At 38.9% G+C, this 17,728-nt stretch overlaps 1 protein-coding gene across 3 annotated transcripts in view; it reads right to left on the bottom strand.

Moving 5' to 3' along the window:
• Positions 1 to 17,728, bottom strand: part of Chd6 (chromodomain helicase DNA binding protein 6) — a 130,263-nt gene that overhangs the window by 70,851 nt on the left and 41,684 nt on the right. For all 3 annotated transcript variants that reach the window (XM_028868398.2, XM_028868396.2, XM_028868397.2), the window contains exons 5-13: positions 16,976 to 17,038; positions 16,128 to 16,186; positions 15,394 to 15,511; positions 10,711 to 10,797; positions 10,394 to 10,528; positions 6,236 to 6,357; positions 4,295 to 4,538; positions 2,845 to 3,021; positions 2,208 to 2,351 (exon numbers count right to left, since the gene is read on the bottom strand). In XM_028868398.2, the coding sequence (XP_028724231.1) occupies positions 2,208 to 2,351; positions 2,845 to 3,021; positions 4,295 to 4,538; positions 6,236 to 6,357; positions 10,394 to 10,528; positions 10,711 to 10,797; positions 15,394 to 15,511; positions 16,128 to 16,186; positions 16,976 to 17,038 (1,149 nt within the window). The remainder of the gene's footprint in view (positions 1 to 2,207; positions 2,352 to 2,844; positions 3,022 to 4,294; positions 4,539 to 6,235; positions 6,358 to 10,393; positions 10,529 to 10,710; positions 10,798 to 15,393; positions 15,512 to 16,127; positions 16,187 to 16,975; positions 17,039 to 17,728) is intronic.

A 17,728-nucleotide genomic window follows, 5' to 3' on the forward strand; every position in this document is an offset into this window, starting at 1 on the left:
GAAGACAATGACAGTGTAGGTGATTCAAGGTCAAGGAACCTGAGTGTGTGATACCAGTAAAATCAACCTGATGAGAAAATAAAATAAGGACATGAGAGCTCAAAGGAAATTAAGTTTTAAAGTCAGAAAGGGCTGGCTGTTCAATGTTTCTGAAAGGGGCAGCATCTGCAGCAACACTGCTTCCTGAAGAAACATAGCACCACTTGTGGGAAGGTTAAGGACAGATACTTACTGAAACAGGTTATAGACGATGATGAACATGCTTTATGTTGGAAATAGACACTTTTGAGAACCTATATGTATTGTATTTTAAAATAAAACATTTCTTCTTTATAAAATAAGCAGAATGATGATTACCAGAGAGTAGTTTTGGGAGATGTTGGTCAAAGGTCATACAATTTTAGTTAGATAGAACAAAGTCAGAGAACTATTGTACAACATGGCAACTTTAATAACAATGTATTCTTGAGGACTGCTGTGAGAGTGGATTTTGAGTGTTTTCACCACAAAAAAAAAAAAAAAGATGATCATGTACTGCATAGATTAAGTAGCTTGATTCAACTATTCTACTATGTATACAGACTTCAAAACCTATTGTATACAAAATACATATCCAATTTTTGTGTCAATTCAAAAAATATAATTAAAAAATACAAAATAAACCAGATGGCTAATGTATTTTTTTTTCTAATACCAATTTTAAACCTAACATTTTTTAGACCTTATTTTACTATCCAAAGACATTTAGGAATGTTGTTCCCCCAAATGGGTAAAGAATTACTATGTAAGAGCCTACAGAGAAGAACAGTGCTAGCTAATTGTTAAAGGTAGGGACAAATGTCAATCTGCCACATGCTGAGTTCAGCTTTTGCCCTTCACTTGGTTCATACCTGAATCATTTAGAGTATACTATATGCCAGACACTTTGCTGGTCAATACAACAAACACAACTTTGAAGAAGATGTGGGCCTTGTCCTCAAGGAGATCATTGTCTAGGAAGAAGAAAAAATGCATACCACAAATTAAGTGCAATGGGAGAAGAGGATGCATTTCCAATGGTCCAAAAATGGAGAATGGGTTGGAGGTGGCTTTTGAAGGATCAACAGATATTGAAATGCAGAGGAGGAGAATTACATGTGATGTTTTTCACTGTTTTCAAAGTCTGAATTGCATGACAAGTAAAAGCAACAGATTGGAACCAGAGTGTATTCACATCAGTGAGTGGTAGTCTTAAACTTTTTTGGTTCCCAAATTCTCCACACCAACACACTTTTGCACTGTTGCTAGATCAATTAGCAGAACTATGTCTTTCTTAAAATAAAAGCCTTGTAAGACTCCTCTGTTATGTTCTTGCTCTTCAACCTCCATTTCAAGATCTTCCAACAATGTAACTGAAACTCTTCTGCTTTAACTGTGAACTCCAGCCATCCTGTTTCGCCCAAGCAGATGACCTGTCACTACTGTGTGACTCTCATGGTTCTGAGTAGTCTGAGCCTCTTCCCATGTAGTCACTCTTTTCTTCACCGCTGGAAACTCACCCTCAAAACCTCTTCAACTGTACCCTCTCCCTTGTCACTCCAGATTCTTAACAGGTATCATCTTTCCTTTTACATTCCCAACTCTGTTATTTGTTCCTCTTACAGCATTTAAACTTGTCTATTTTTTAAATTCCCAGTAGAGATTTCTATCAACAAAAGATGAATATTAATATTGTTTTAAATTGTGTCCAATAAACTAGACTGTACTAGATTTTCAAAAGTTAAAAAACTCCAGGTAATCAGGACAAAATTAGAATTATCAGTTACTCCACATATGTGACTGACTGTCTTTTCCCCCTCACATGTGTAAAGTGTAACCAAGAAGAGTGGCCCTGGAACCACGGGGCAGATTACGGAGCAGAAAGATGAAGGAATGAGGGAAGCAGAAGACAACACCATGCTCCTGAGGCCAGAGCTACAAACAACGCCACTGAATGTACAACGACATTCAGTGAAGCAGGAGGCCAAATAATTCTTATTGGCAATAAGAATTGCTAATTTTTAGCTGCCTTCCTCAACATAAACAAACAAATATACAAAACAAAGGAGGCAATGCTCATTTTATAAGAGAGTAGGAACTTTAAAAGATCCTGTCCCCATAATGACTTGCTTTTTCCTTAATGGGAAGGGAAGCACCCTGTTGTCTCAATCCTTCAGGCCCCCAGTTACCTGTTCTTCTGTTTTGAGATCGCCAAACTCCTCTAAGAAAGCAGTCTCTGAAGGAAACTGAGAGGGCTCCAGAAAGTTGAGCAAACTAAAGAGCTCTTCCACAGAGTTTTGCAAGGGTGTTCCTGTGAGCAGCACTTTGTGTTCCTATAAAAATTAAAAACAGATTGTAAACCATGTTGGAGCCACAGAAATAGTACATGTCTGTGGTGAAAAATAGCCAGGGCATTTTGTGCTCAATTTGGAGTCAAATCTTTAATGAAAAGATAGAGTGCTAATGCTGCAAAGGAGTAGTCATTAACAGATCAACTCTCCTTTCACATCAATGATTCCAGCAGCAATTTCATGGTAACTAGAGCAGCCATTCGTTCACTCAGAATCATCAGGTGCCTGCCTACCCGTTCCGAGGCAGTTGTGTTAAGACTATCATCTCTAGTATCAGTTCATTCAGGAACCCAGAAACAAACTGCAAACACTTCCTATTTCCAAGTTACAAATTTCATGAAATTTTAGCACTTTCTAGGTCCTTCTGGGAATCAATCTGTGGCAAAAATGATGTGCAGAAGGCCATGGAACGCTCCTTCCACTTGGAATAGAAGGAATTCATGTTTATTTATGTAAAAAGCTAACTAGTTCTCACCAGGGCCATGAGCTTTAACCCCTCCAGAAGTTTGCAGTTCCTGTTCTTCAATCTGTGGGCCTCATCAATTATCACACAGCTCCAGTGAATCTTCTTCAGCTCTGGGCAATCTGCCAGGATCATCTCAAATGTTGTGATGACGACATGGAACTTGAAGACTCCTGAAAGGGGGTTTCCCTAAGGATGACACAAACCAAAGTAGAGCTTTACACCATGGCTACTGAATTGTACCAGTAGACTTGAGAAACAGCACAGTTCAGTGACAGATGGGAAACCAACATGCCCTGTTTTTCCTCATATGAGAAAAGTGAAAACATAAGAATGAACCCACTATTTAGACAAGAGAAGACCTCAGAACATCAAGGAAACAAATTTCAAGTCAGTGTCCTCATGAAGGGGAGAAAGATGAAGGGAAACAAGGAAACTTTTAGTTTCTGAATCATGATGCTAAGGAAAGCAGCCAGGATGATTCATGCATTATCTCCAGCCTGGAGTCTACCTAAGCCATGCATACCTTGAACACTCAAGGAAACCCTCGCTACTTTTCAGATTCATAATTTTACCCTATAACTCTGGTTCTAGCAAGACTCCAAGAGCAGTATGCATGCACTTGGTACAAGTGCTGCTAGACAGCCTACACCTCCATCTGTTGTCTGTCTAGATGCCACCATCACATCTCAAGAACAGAGCTGCCTAATGTTACAGCAATGTAAAATTTCTGCCAAAACATTTCTACATGATTTGAATCCCTGGTTTTCCTCTATCGTTTGATTTTTAATTTAATTATGAAAACCAGTTACCTGGTGAAAGAACAGAATCATACTCAGTAAACTGATTACATAAACAAAAATATAGAAAATAAAGTTGCCGTGTTTTCAAGATGAAACTAATTTTTATCTTTCCCTATCCAATCTGTTCTGTTTATTTCCTCTACAAATTTCCTGGGTTCAAATTCTGAACACCATAATTTTTTTTTTTAAATAAAGTTTTTTTGAGACAGAGTCTCACTATGTATGTAGCCTTGGCTGGCCTAGAACTTGCTATGTAGACCTCAAACTCTCTGCCTCCCAAATGATGGGATTAAAGGAGTGTTCTATCATGGCTGGCCCATGCACTTCTTATTTTCTTTACTGAGTAGATAATAGTTAAGACAAAAATCTTCTGCACAAACAAGCAACTTCATAGGCTACCCAATAAACCAAGCTTTCAGTGTCCTAAAATAGACCTTATGTGTATCTCATAGGGATAAGAAAGCATCTCTTCAATCTGTGTTTTATCATAGTCCTCACAAAATATACACAGTGAGCAAGAAGTCAGTCTCAGCAACAGGAACCCCACAAACAAGCAAACAGCAGCTTGAGATGCAGGATTGAAACTCTTGAAGACAAGTAGCAGAAAGGCTGTTGTGAAGTCAGGAGTCTCTGGGTCTTTTGATTCAGGTGAGGCTCACCTGTGCATCTCTGTACACCATTTCATACTGCTGAATCATCTGCCTGCTGATCTGGCTGCCATGGTACACAATAGCATTCATCTCCGTCCACGTCCGGAATTCTCTCTCCCAGTTAGTGATGGTGGAAAGGGGGGCAATGATGAGAAAAGGGCCGTGGATTCCCCGGACGAATATTTCTGAAAGGAACGTTATGGACTGGATGGTTTTCCCCAGGCCCATTTCATCCGCCAAAATACAGTTTTTTCTGCAGAGGGTAAGAAGTGTGAGTAATTCATTACCAATATAGGAAATTACAGAGGTTAGATATAACTAAAACTCTGACCTTTGAGGTTAGTGAAGGCTTTATAATATGCAGTGATGAAACTAAGGCTAGTTTTATAATTATTCATACTTTGCCTATGCCAAATTGTGAGAAAATGTATAAAACAAAGGTATTAGAATAGAAACTACAAATAGTATAAAACAATATTAAGACAAGGGGAAAATGTCGATAACCCCAGCTGGACTTTTTAAATTTTAATTTTTAAATTAATATTTTAGGTTAGCATACACACATTTGTGTTTTCTCTCATATAGCAACATTATACTTGGTTCCTTCTTGCCTCTGGCCCCATGCTGTTCTCCCTACAGAGTCCTTCTGTTCTGTTTCCATGTCATGCACATTCAATTGTACTCTTATTCCTTCCTCCTTTCTCCCCTAAGACCCCATCTTACCTCTCACAGTTCCTTTTCTACATTCAGCTTACACACACACACACACACACATGCACGCACGCACACTCACACACATATGCGAGTGTAATCTTGAATCTGCATGAGGGAAGATCTACGTTTGTCCAAGCCAGTTTTTAGAATGTCAAACTTCCTAGAAACTGAGGTAAAGATGAGAGTCCCACTGTGTAGCCTTTGTATGTTATCAAAGGACAAGATTTTAACTTACAAAATAAATTCCTTGTCATGAAAGAGTAAAGATATTGCTATCTGGTGATCAGAAGCAAAAGTGGTGGTCCTGGAAGAGGTGTGAGTACATCTGGTCTCACTCCCTCACTGTTCAGATGCGTGACCCAACACCCCGTTCAGCTGGGTAAAGGTTATGCTCTGGGTCACACAGTAAGTAGTAGAGCTACACTACAACATTAGGACATCAGAATCCCTTCTAAAGGTGTTTTGCATTACAATGCATTGACTTAAAAATATTGAATGTTATACAATGTCCAGTCTTATGAAAAAAATCTCAATTTAGTAGGACATCAGAATCCCTTCTAAATGTGTTTTGCATTACAACACATTGACTTAAAAATATTGAATGTTATACAATGTCCAGTCTTATGAAAATCTCAATTCAGCTTTTGCAAATTTCATCTGGTTCCTCTACATTCTAATAAGAACTAAAATACAAATAATTCATAGCTGAGTGTTACTGCACAAATCCAAAACATCTAGTACACCAAACAAATAGTGGAGTGAATCGAGAATCTACATCTGTTCTCCTTCAAGGACTTTAAATTGAGGAGCGGCAGGTGTAAAGACTTAAGAGGCATGGTGACATATAACTATAATTCTAGTGCTTAGGAGGAAGAAGCAGGAAGTCAACAGTCCAAGGTTTTCTTAGTCTACAAACGAAATCTGGGGCCATTTGAGCCACATAAGACCCTATATCAAAACACTAAAACCCAGACAGACAACACCCACCCTCCTAGGATCTTAGTTTATTCCCCATCTCCTTTGGATCACACCATGGCCGTCTATCATCATACATTCAACGGATCAACTTACTTGTCCTTTTGTTGGGGAAACAACTGATATTTTTATATGTTTTAGAATGATTTCAAGCTGGAAGCAGTGCTGCACTTGCCGTTCTTCTAAGTCTACTCAACATACCTCAGGTTACAGCAACAATACACCTTCAGTGTGAGCACAGGCTGGTTCAGGGTCTCTCACCTGTTGTACCAATTGAAAAGAAGCCAGTTCATCCCTTCCAGCTGATATTCTCGCAGTCGGTTACTGTTCTTATACTCCCGAGACGTCTCCAGCTTCTGCCAGGCATCAGAAGCAGGTCGCTCCTAGGAAGGAAACAGAGAGCAGACTGTATAGAAAGGGATTAGAAACATAACACGGAAAACCTCAGGTAAGCTAGCAAACCCCAATGCTGCTCTAAGGATGGATTCGAACTGCTGATATTTTTCTTAATGGTGCTACATTTCCTAAATTTTACCAGATTATGAATACTTCTGTAAAGTTTACAAACAGTAACAGACCAACCTAATATCTAGTGTCAGACATCTTTACTAGGCTCCTGGATGCCATTCTCATCTACACTTCAATTTCCTGACAAGCTAGTTAGCTGGGTTTCGTGGTTTCTCTAACAGAATTTCATTTTTGCTTGTTTGTGTCTCCTATGTCAGCGCAGGGAAGAACAATGAGTAAAACACTGTGTTGAGTAGTCTCTGAAGTTAGCACAATAAGAAAAAAAACTCTTTAAATCAAATTACAAACTCTTTAATTCCCTTTAAACAAAATACAGGCACTCTCCCCACCCTCGCCCCGGGACAGGGTTTCTCTGTGTAGTCCTGGCTGTCCTGGAACTTGCTCTGAAGATCAGGCTGGTTTTGAACTCACAGAGATCCATCTGCCTCTGCCTCCTGAGTGCTAGGATTAAAGACATGAACTACCATTTCCTGGTCAAGTGTGCTCACTCTTTTATTTTTCCATATGAAATACCAGTTTCTAAAACTCAGCAAACTTGTGAATACTAATGAGATGCCATATTATTATACATGAAGTTTTAAAAAAAGATTGGTTATTTTAAAAAATGTATGTGTATATCTATCGGGTGTGGGTATGTGCCCATGGGTGTCCAGAAGAAGGTGTCAGATCTCCTGGAGCTGGAGTTACAGGTGGCTGTGAGCTGCCGGACAAATGAACTTGGTTCTCTTAAAAAGCAGAACATGTTTTCAACCCTTTATCCAGCCCCTTATATATTGTTTCAAGATAACCTTGCAGCTATATCTTCTTCTTCCATAGGCTGTTCGTCTAGTACTGCAATAAAACCACATTCTTTATAATCACTGGAGCTGTGTATCTGATAGGGCATTATTTTTCACAATGGTCTTTGCCGAGGTTGTAGAATGGCTAAATGGTCGGAGTGCTTGCCATGTAAGCATGAACATCCAAATTTGGATCTTTAGTACACCCACAAAAGCCAGGCATAGCCATGCAAAACTGTAACATCAGTGCCTAGTGAGGAAGGGTGGGACAGACATGGAGGGATCTTTGGAGAGAGACTGTTGGTCAGCCACTTTAGCTAAGTAGTAAGATTGCCCCACTCCCATTACATGGAAAAGTAAGCAAGTAAATGCTGTGGGATGGTCTATATGTCAAATTGCTCTGATTGGTCAATAAATAAAACACCGATTGGCCAGTGGCCAGGCAGGAAGTAGGTGGGACAAGGAGAGGAGAATTCTGGGAAGTGGAAGGCTGAGGGAAAGAGACACTGCCAGCTGCCGCCATGACCAGCAGCATGTGAAGACACCGGTAAGCCACCAGCCACATGGCAAGGTATAGATTTATGGAAATGGATTAATTTAAGCTATAAGAACAGTTAGCAAGAAGCCTGCCACGGCCATAGAGTTTGTATGCAATATAAATCTCTGTGTTTACTTGGTTGGGTCTGAGCAGCTGTGGGACTGGCGGGTGACAAAGATTTGTCCTGACTGTGGGCAAGGCAGGAAAACTCTAGCTACAAGTAAATAATGTGAAAAGCAATAGAGGAAGATATTATGTGTTGCACAAACACACATAAAATGGCTATGGGACTGTATCTTACTATTCTGTACAACTTTAATAACAAGTTCTTTTAAATTACTATTAGAATTTCAATTAAAATGATTATTTATTTGGGAGACTATTTAAATCTTTACCTATTGAACTTTTGTATGCTCAAATTTTATTTATATTGGCTTTATTTTCTTATTTACGCAACGGCACAACTTTTTAGCTTATAGACAAATTGAGTCTCTAAAGTGATATTTAAGATCTTAAAAAATTCCTAGCTATCAGTTAGAATACTGGATGTCTGCTTTTCTATTCAACAATTTGTCTTTTGTAATTTTACTTTGAGTTACTACAATAAAGTTTACAACTAAATATGTTGTTAACTAATGCTAAGCCATTTGCATGTGATATTTGAAAACTAACTTCAACTTGGAGTTAAGTATAAGCCATCCAAGACCTTCCAGAAAAACAGACGTGACAACTCACTTAGACATTACTTCAGCTGTGTTAGGCTAAGCATTCTGAAATGGGACTGTTGAATGCTGCAACATGTGTTTTTAGAAATAAAAGAGGAAAGCTTATCATGCCAATATATCTTTCTTTTTATAGAAAAGGCTCAGAACAAAGCCATCCCTGTACCCATTAGTTGCTCTGTTCCTTTTACAGAAATCACTTCCTTAGCTTTCAGAACCATTTAGCCCAAATCCCTGAAGCCCAAGCCACCCAGCTCAATGGGTGTCCTTTACAAGGTAAGGTAAGGAGATTTTCTGGATGCTTCTTCCCCTCAACTGATTCGATCACCTGGCTCTCAGCACTGCAGATGACATTTGAGAGGATGCTACTGAAAACCACTTGGCTGCCTTGAGAGCACTCCAGTTTAGCAGCATCCCTCTCTGAACTACTCACCTCGCTGGATTTTCCCTTTCAGACACTGAATGTCCTATTCACCAAGACAGGTAAGGTCTAAACTTCAAAACTCAGAGCAAGAGTCCTTTAGCAAAAAGCACTATTTTTTAAGGTAATTTAACCCTCTTTTTATGTATAAAAAGACAGATTTATTTGTATTTTTAGCATCCATTTCAGTTTAGAATTTTTGAGATAAAATTTCAAACTGTACATTTTTGGTGCAAACAAATGAATTAGGAAAAAGGGACAAGTATAAAAGGATACTGTAGCTCTAGAGAACTGTGATATAGCCTCACACATGCAAAGTAGTGAAGTAGAGCGAAATCACCTGACAACACCTGAGACTTCCTTTTCCTGCCAAAGACATAGTCAGGTTGGAGAAACTAAGCAGGAGCTGTGTTGAGAGAATGAGTTGGGATTCTGATGACTTATAGATGGTAATTTAGCTTCAGAATGAACCTCTGCTCCCACAATGCTTTGTTTTTGTATCATGAGTCTCAGCACAATTAGAGGTTGCTGTATTTCTCTATGTACATGTACTCTTTCCATTAGACTAGGCTCCTGTACATTGCTTTCTTTATGATATCACACACACACATACACATCAACCTTGAACATGCTTAGTAAATGACTGGCAAATTAAAAGCAGTAAAGAGTATATATAGGAGAGAGCTGAAAGAGAGCTAATTGACCATATAAACAAAACACAGTGAGCTGTGTGAGTTTCTAATCACAAGTCTGCATCTTCAGATATTTCTATATATTTTCATTTGCCATAACACCAAAAACAAACACTGCTCTTAAATGGACTCCGACAGAGAGCTACCCTTAATCTAGTCTCCCTAGTCCCACCTATGACACAAAAATTAGATACAAATTTAAGTAACTGGATATTTTTATATAAAAATGGTGATTTAAAAAAAAACAAACAGAAACAGATCACTAAAACCTACAGTCACCTTCTTTAATAGCTTCTTCTTCAGGTTCTAGGATCTATTAAGGACCATCAAGGACTACTCTACTCACCTTAAGAATATTCTAGTGGGGGGGGCCTGGGGGGGTGCTACAAAGAAAAAAGGACCACTGAGGGAGCAAGAGATTCAAAATAGGGTATAGGAAAAACACTGTGCAGAGGTTCGACATCCATCTCTTCTGCATTCCATGTTACTGGTACCAAAGGACAGGTGCACACCAAGAATTATAAGCTCACACCCAAGCTTCTTACATGTTACACACATTAAAACAGGGTTCAGAGCAAGTGCTGATCAGGATGCAGATGAAGTTTGTCAAGGAGAGGGAGCATCAAAAGGTAAGATACTTCAGAAGTCAATTGAGAACCCAGTCAAACATGCATCATAGTTTCTAACTTCAAAATTTACATATTACAAGAGATGTCAGACAGACACACAGATATATTACCACGTGCTTAACTTCAGGGAGAATTTGTAGAGACTCAAATTCTTTAACTTTTGCAGGATCCACATCTTCTTCTAGCTCCCATGTGCTTTCTTCATATGGCAGGGAGCACCATTTCACCAGGTAATGTGTTACCTCCTGGTGGGAAAATACAAGAAACTTGGTAAAGTAGTCAACCATTCTGTGCCAGCCCCTGAAAACTAACCCTGCATGAAAACAAATGAATGCCATTAAAACAAAGAGCGTTTGTTGACAATACAAATAATATGTATGGGAAGAAGAGACAGAGTTTTATGAAAGGCAAATGGGAACACACCTACCTCCCCTGTTTCTGCATCCTTGGTGTGGGCCACCTCTAAGATACGATCAATTTCTATATAGTCAGGGTTGAATAAGTCTTCATCAGGCTGAGGCAAACAGAATACAGTTAAGATGTATAGTTTTCTCCCCCTCAATTCTTAACAACCAGGTTTTATTTTTAAGTGGTCCCTACTCTGGACTCTTATCAGAAAACAGACAGAAGAGGAGTGCTTGAAAGTAAGTCATTTCACAGACATTTCTGGAAGACTGTCCTCAAATCCTGCTTTTCATGACTAAGTTTAAAGGATCTAACCACTGGAGAGATTGAACCACAGCCAAGTAAGTCCTTCTATAGCAATATGCAAAAGTCAGCTGAAGGGATCCCTTTGTCTTATAGCTCACTGCTCCCTTGGTGACTTGAAATGACAATTTTTCTTAACACCAATGAAGTTCTATTTCCTGATTTAGGTGGTAGTTATACATTTTATTTTGTAAAAATCCACTGAGATGTATACTTTGAATTTATTTACTTACATTTATGCATATTATGCTTCCAAGAAGACTGAATTAGACCACATTTAAGACTACTTAGTATGTCCCAAGTTCTGCAGAGTGCTTTCAGTTAATCCTTGTAGTACAGGTGCTATAAGAATTTTATGTCTCCATGACGGGAAAAGATGTTGGGCAAAGGCTATGTATGTATATATGTATGTGTGTATATATTTATGTATATACTCATCAGCTACTTATAATGAATCTTCTAGAGATGAAAGTACGACAGAGCAGCAGCTAAAAATACTGTTTTGGACACCATTTTAAATAGCTTAACTATATACACACACACACACACTCATGATGTGAATGCTCATCAAAACATTAAGTTGTACACCTAAAATTTCACAAATATTGTTAATTATATCTCCATAGAGTTGAAAACCAACAACTGCTCTGTCAACTTTAAGTGTTCTTCAGGGCAGGTATTATTAAGAGCCCCTCTATGTACATATGAGCACACTGAATCAGCAGTGACTTATGCAAGTTGTCCTAGGCTACCCTACCCTGTATGGTACACAGTCTGGGAGAAGCCCTAGCAGTTTGGCTTCGGAGTCCAAGCTCTGACTACCAGGCACTCCACTTTCAACCTTTTCACTGACTCAGCCATGCTTCTGTCCCTGTACCAAAACCTCCAGGCCTCCTGCAGCAAAGCCCCTCTACTAAGCACTCACATCCAAATGAACATCATCACATCACGCTGAAGAATGGAAACACCAGGCACAATAGCACTCCTCACAATGCAGCTCAGGCAGAATGACATGGCAATGCAGTCAATTTATGGGTAATAAAACTGGCAGTCCAGTCATTTTCTCTACTTGAAAACTATGAAAATGCTGACACACTAATATAGGCCATTAGACTCACTTCTCTATTTTACTCACCCCAAAATGTCCAGACAAGCCTAAACTCTGACTTTCTCATTGCTCATCTAACACTAATGTGATAAGGAAGGTTGGTTTCCAAAGTGGATTTCAAGTCAGAATGCACCTACCTACTTCTGTGTACCTCAACTCTAGAGTGGGATCTCTCTCAGCTATGCCTTGGATATCTCATAAAGCAGTTGGAAATAATGAGCATGAAAATGATCAACCCAAAATTCAATCTCTATTCATATCACATATTATCATTTATCCAAATTACTAATACAAATGCAAAATAGTTGAAGTCCTCTGCACTATTATTCATTCTTAATTCTTTGATGTACTCAAATCTTCTCAAAAGCCTATTCCTGGAACTAGAGATGGCTCCACAGTTAAGAGCAGTGGCTGCTCTTCTGGAGGACCTAGGTTCAATTCCCAGTATCCACAACACAGTTTAAATTGCAACTCTAGTTCTGGGAGATCTGATGCCCTTTCCTGGCCTCTGAGGGAACTAGGTACACAAGTGGTGCAAACATAATCAGGCAAACACCAATCTACAAGACAACAGCAAAAGCCTTTTCTTTTCTACCAGTACAAACTCCTGTTAATTATTCTGAGAAATACTCAACACACTTTACTCTGTCTGCAACCAAGGAATAGTTACTCCCATGGGACTATGTCAGAAAGACAGAGGACTGTGTAGGCTTCATCACTAAGTTAAGATTTTATTGATTGATTGATTGACTAACATTAGGTGCTGAAGGGTCTGAAGCAAAAAAGTGGTATAAAGAGGACTGACCCCATACCTAGCTCCAGTGACAAATGGACTGTCTGTCTGTCTCACAGGGCTTAATATGGAAGAGCCAGACATGTAAACAAGTTACTACATTGCAAACCCTTGCTAAAATAGAGGTGTGAAAGAAATGTTCCAAGAAATACAGAGACTATCCAACGGGTTCACATGGTCCTTCTCATTTAGACAACACCTTTTTTTCCCCAACTCTCTATTCAGAGGAACATGTTAAAATAGTTCTCAGGGGCTTTATATCCACCACAGAGAAGCTGGGCCAAACTGTAATTTTAATAGAGGGTGTGTGTGTGTGTGTGTTTATTAGAGGGTGAGGGTGAGGGTGAGGGTGTGTGTGTGTGTGTGTGTGTGTGTGTGTGTGTGTGTGTGTGTGTGTCTGAACCCAGGGCACTGTATGAAAGTGTCATAGCACTGAGCTACATCTCCAGCACTAACTATGAGATTATATCAGAAGAACCCCAAACTGAGGTCATCCGGAAGCAACTTAGCAATAGCACAAAGGACCACAATGTGAATCACAGATGGGTAAATGGATGAGCAATTTACTATAATTGATGGCACTTGAGTGCACTCTTAGAATCTAGTAAGGCTGCATTTTTTTTTTTTTTTTTTTTTTTTTTGAGACAAGGTTTCTCTATATAGTCTTGGCTGTCCTGTAACTTGCTTTGTACACCAGGCTGGACTCGAACTCAGACATTCACCTGCCTCTGTCTCCCAAGTGCTGGGGTTAAAGGCATGTGCCAACATCACCTGGCTGTAAGACTACATTTTAAGAGTAATTTTAGTGTCTCTTTCCTTCAAAAGTTATCTGAATAAAACTATACATTACACATTAAAAAAAAAAAGAAAGAAAGAAAGGAAAGTATGGGGCTGGAGAGATGGCTCAGCAGTTAAGAGCATTGGCAGCTCTTCCAGAGGTTCTAAATTCAATCACCAGCAACCACATGGTGGCTTACAGCCATCAATAATGGGATCTGATGTCTTGTTTGGGCATGCAGATAGAGCACCATATACACAGATAAATCTTTAAAAATTAAGTGTTAGAATTCCATCACCCAGAGGAAAATGGTAAGATATCCATGTATTTATTCAAGGCATTTTCTATATATTATTATGATGTTTCTTTTCTCTTGCACTACAGTATGGAATTGTCCGATGTCCTGTTGGAGCCTGGCATTTGTTTTAAAATAACACCAGTTCATAACATGAAGTATATTTCCAAAGCACCAATAGTTTTCTTTAGTATGATTCTCATTAAATGTATAGTATCTAATTCTATAGAATATGTAATTTAGTAAATTACTATCTAACACTGTGTTTGCTTTTAATTAGCAGTATAAGCAACTTTTAAAATAGCTAATTCTTTGTACAAAGACTTGATGATTTCTTTAAAACACGTGACAGAACTAGACTTTCTGGGAAAGCGACACACAAATTTGGGATATCTGATGAGTCACATCTAGTCATGTTCATAGTAAGGACAAGAAAGCCAGTGTTCCTTCACTATGTTCTCACCAATAAGGCTAACAGCCTTAAATGCCTTTAAAACCTTCAAATATCTGATAAGTAAAAACTGTAAGATTCTGCTAGGCAGTGGTGGTGCATGCCTTTGATCCCAGAACCTGGGAGGTAGAGGCAGGTGTATCTCTGTCAGTTTGAATTCAGCTTGGTCTACAAAGAGAGGTCCAGGACAGCCAGGGCTGTTACACAGAGAAACCCTGTCTTGAAAAATAAAAAGCAAAGCAAAGCAAAACAAAACAAAACAAAAGCTGTTAAGATTCCAATTTTATTTGTACTTCTTTTAGTTTCTAGTGAAGCTACACATTTTGGTATGCCTAATGACCAACATTTCCTTCTTCAGAAATTCTCTGCATATTTGTCTACTTCCATTTCAGGTCTGGTACTTTTCTTATTAAAGCTGTTTGGCATATGTCTGTGTAGACACATAACTTACATGTATGTGTAAATACACAGTTCTCTGCTGAACAAGAATGTATGCCATGTAAGTATGCACATATGCATAATTAGGGAAGATGTATATATAAACTACACTCATATTTTCTATTTACGTGAGATGTCAGTTGTGTCTGCAGAGCCAAAGCCACCTCAGATTTTAACACTGAAACTCACTAGTCTTTTCTTTTGTTTTGAAGTTCTCAAGCTTAATTATTTTCTAACATTTACCTTTTTTGTTTACATTCAGACTTGAAGGGTTTTTTGAGATATCCATTCTTTGGAGGAGGGCCTACAATTGTGTTTATATTGTTCTCACTGTATTTATTGTCTATTGCTATGAGTGTCAGTTTACAGAGTTTAGTAAATGAGTGAATATGCTGTTCTCTTTATCAGCATCCATATCAGACTTGATCAACAGTGCTATAATAGGACTATATAGGACTGTGGATTTAAAAACTTCAACCTAAATATTTAATGCAGAAAGAAAAAGTAGCAGGGAAATGAGTCAATACACATTGCTTCACCTCAGTAAAAATGTGCTTCATCTGGGCCTGTTTGTTCCTAAATCGCTTGATCTTCTGTGCGATGCGGGGATCCTTTTCCAGCTCTTCCATTGTGGCCCATTTACAATGTAAATAGGAACTATCCAAAGACATACAATAGTGAGAACAACACAGCAAAATACTATTAAGGTTTCAATAAAAAGAATGGCTATCATACACAGAAGTAGCAAGTTGTGACACTGCTGGGCACCACTCTTAGAAAGACCTTTCCCTAAAGGACAATAATAGGGTTGATTTCAAACCATTAATTTCTCTGCAAGTTCTACCTAAATTGGCTCAGAGCAGACATCGGAGCAGACTTACAGGCAAATTTTATCAAGTACATATTAGTGAAAGTGGGCAGGTAGCAGAAAAAAGAAATGCAAGAGAAAAAAGAATAAACACTACAGAATAGCCTTTCCACTTGGGTGAATAAGAAGAAATGTTCAGAGAGTTTTTTTAAACACATCAGTCCTTAGGGTCCACTCTGACTATAAATCAAGTGGTCTTGGGTGGAGTAAGGGCTTTAGAAGTTTTTAAAAGCCTTCTTGGGTGATTCTATGTGAAGCCCAAAATGAGTCATATTGCCTAAGGTGAACTTGAATCAGTCAAGATCATGCCTTAGGGGCCAGTTTCTGAAGATAATGAAGTGTCATGGGAAAGGAAGTTTTATTCAAATAAAATTCAAATACATGTAGAATATCAAATAGACGTACAAATTTCTATACTTAACGTAGAACAGCTCTAGGTCAAATGGAGGTTCTCCTGGGTGAACCTGTAGCCAACAGAAAACAGTTATCAGCCCATATCCTAAGAAGCTCACCTATATAAGTCAAAACAAAACAGGTGAACCAGTATCTCTGCCTCATTTTAGTAGGGATTTATGAAAAATATTCCTTTTATCCCAGGTCTTTTCTTCTAAGCTAATCCTAACTCTATAAATTTTCCAAGAACTAGAGCACAGCTACTTTAAGATAGAGTAGAGGGTACCAAAAGGGACCTTTGCTGGCATCTTTCCAAGGTCCACATGGAAAAAGCTTTCAGTTCAGGCTAGCCCAGGATGCAGAAATATGAGGACCACAGCCTCGCAGAGAAGTATCTTAAGTTCATCTCTCAATGGCTTTCCCTGATTCTCTCAGCATGGAAATAACAATAAGGAAGTCTATACTGAAGTAAAGATAAGCTACATCTGCACTGGCACCAACATACTGCCTCACTCATAGAACTGTTTCCCAGGGAGTCCTAAAACAGCCCAAGATGTGTAAAGAAAGCCCCCACTGTTTCCCATTAGGATTCCTTATCCACCTCTTCTTGGCCCCTGATGACTTTTAATGGGCTACAGCAAAGGGATGAAAATACCATTGTTAGGATCTTAATGGAGAAAACTATCAACTAAGCACTTAAGACATTTAAGAACTTAGTGTCCTAAAAACCTCCACAGGGACAATGTTCTTGACAAGCTCTCACACTAGTCAAGGATGAACAGTTGGTTCTCCAGGCAAATCCTTTTCCTCAGAGGTAGTGTCTACCAGTGACAGAAAAACATGAAACAGGAGCCACCAACCTCCTGGACAGTCTTAGATGCCAGGATCTTCTCAATGATGTTTGCATCGTCTTCTGGAGGCTCCTAAAGAAATCAAAATTTAAAAAAAAAAAAAAAAGTTATCAGAAACAGCATCTGAGAGAATAACTCTAAGTGGAGGATGAGGTCAGAAGTGTCTCTGAGTTCAGGGATTTTTGGCTTTTGGAGTATCTGTATAAACTATCACCAGAATAGCAATAATTCAAAATCCTGAAATCGACAACTCATCTAACTTCATGTACACACTCAAGAATTTTAGATTTGATAACACTTTGGATCAGTGATGCTGAACTTATACCATAGCTACTACTTCTTTCAAAGCTCACAGCACAGTGCTGGCAGGACGCCTCCTCTTACAACCTAAGCCTAACCACCTGACTGGGATCCCCATGTCTCACAATAGAAGGAGAAGACTGACTTCTGAAAATGTGCTCTGACCTTGAGCGAGCACACACACCCCGCCCCCTTATGGTGATATTTTATTTGTGCTAAAATGTGATTTTATTTGTATATTAATAAATAAAGTTGCCTGGGGATCAGAGCAAATAGCAAGCCATTTAGCAGAAGTCTGGCAATGGTAGCACACGCCCTTAATCCTATTCACACGACAGGCAGAGTCTGTGTGTTCAAGGACATAGATAGCTTGGTAACAAACACCTTTAATCCAAATACCAATCATAGAGACCTGGAGGTCTGTATAGACAGGCATTGACGAAGACACATGCTTGGGTTTAC

The sequence above is a fragment of the Peromyscus leucopus genome, chromosome 4 (assembly GCF_004664715.2).
Source record: "Peromyscus leucopus breed LL Stock chromosome 4, UCI_PerLeu_2.1, whole genome shotgun sequence".
Lineage (NCBI taxonomy): Eukaryota > Metazoa > Chordata > Mammalia > Rodentia > Cricetidae > Peromyscus > Peromyscus leucopus.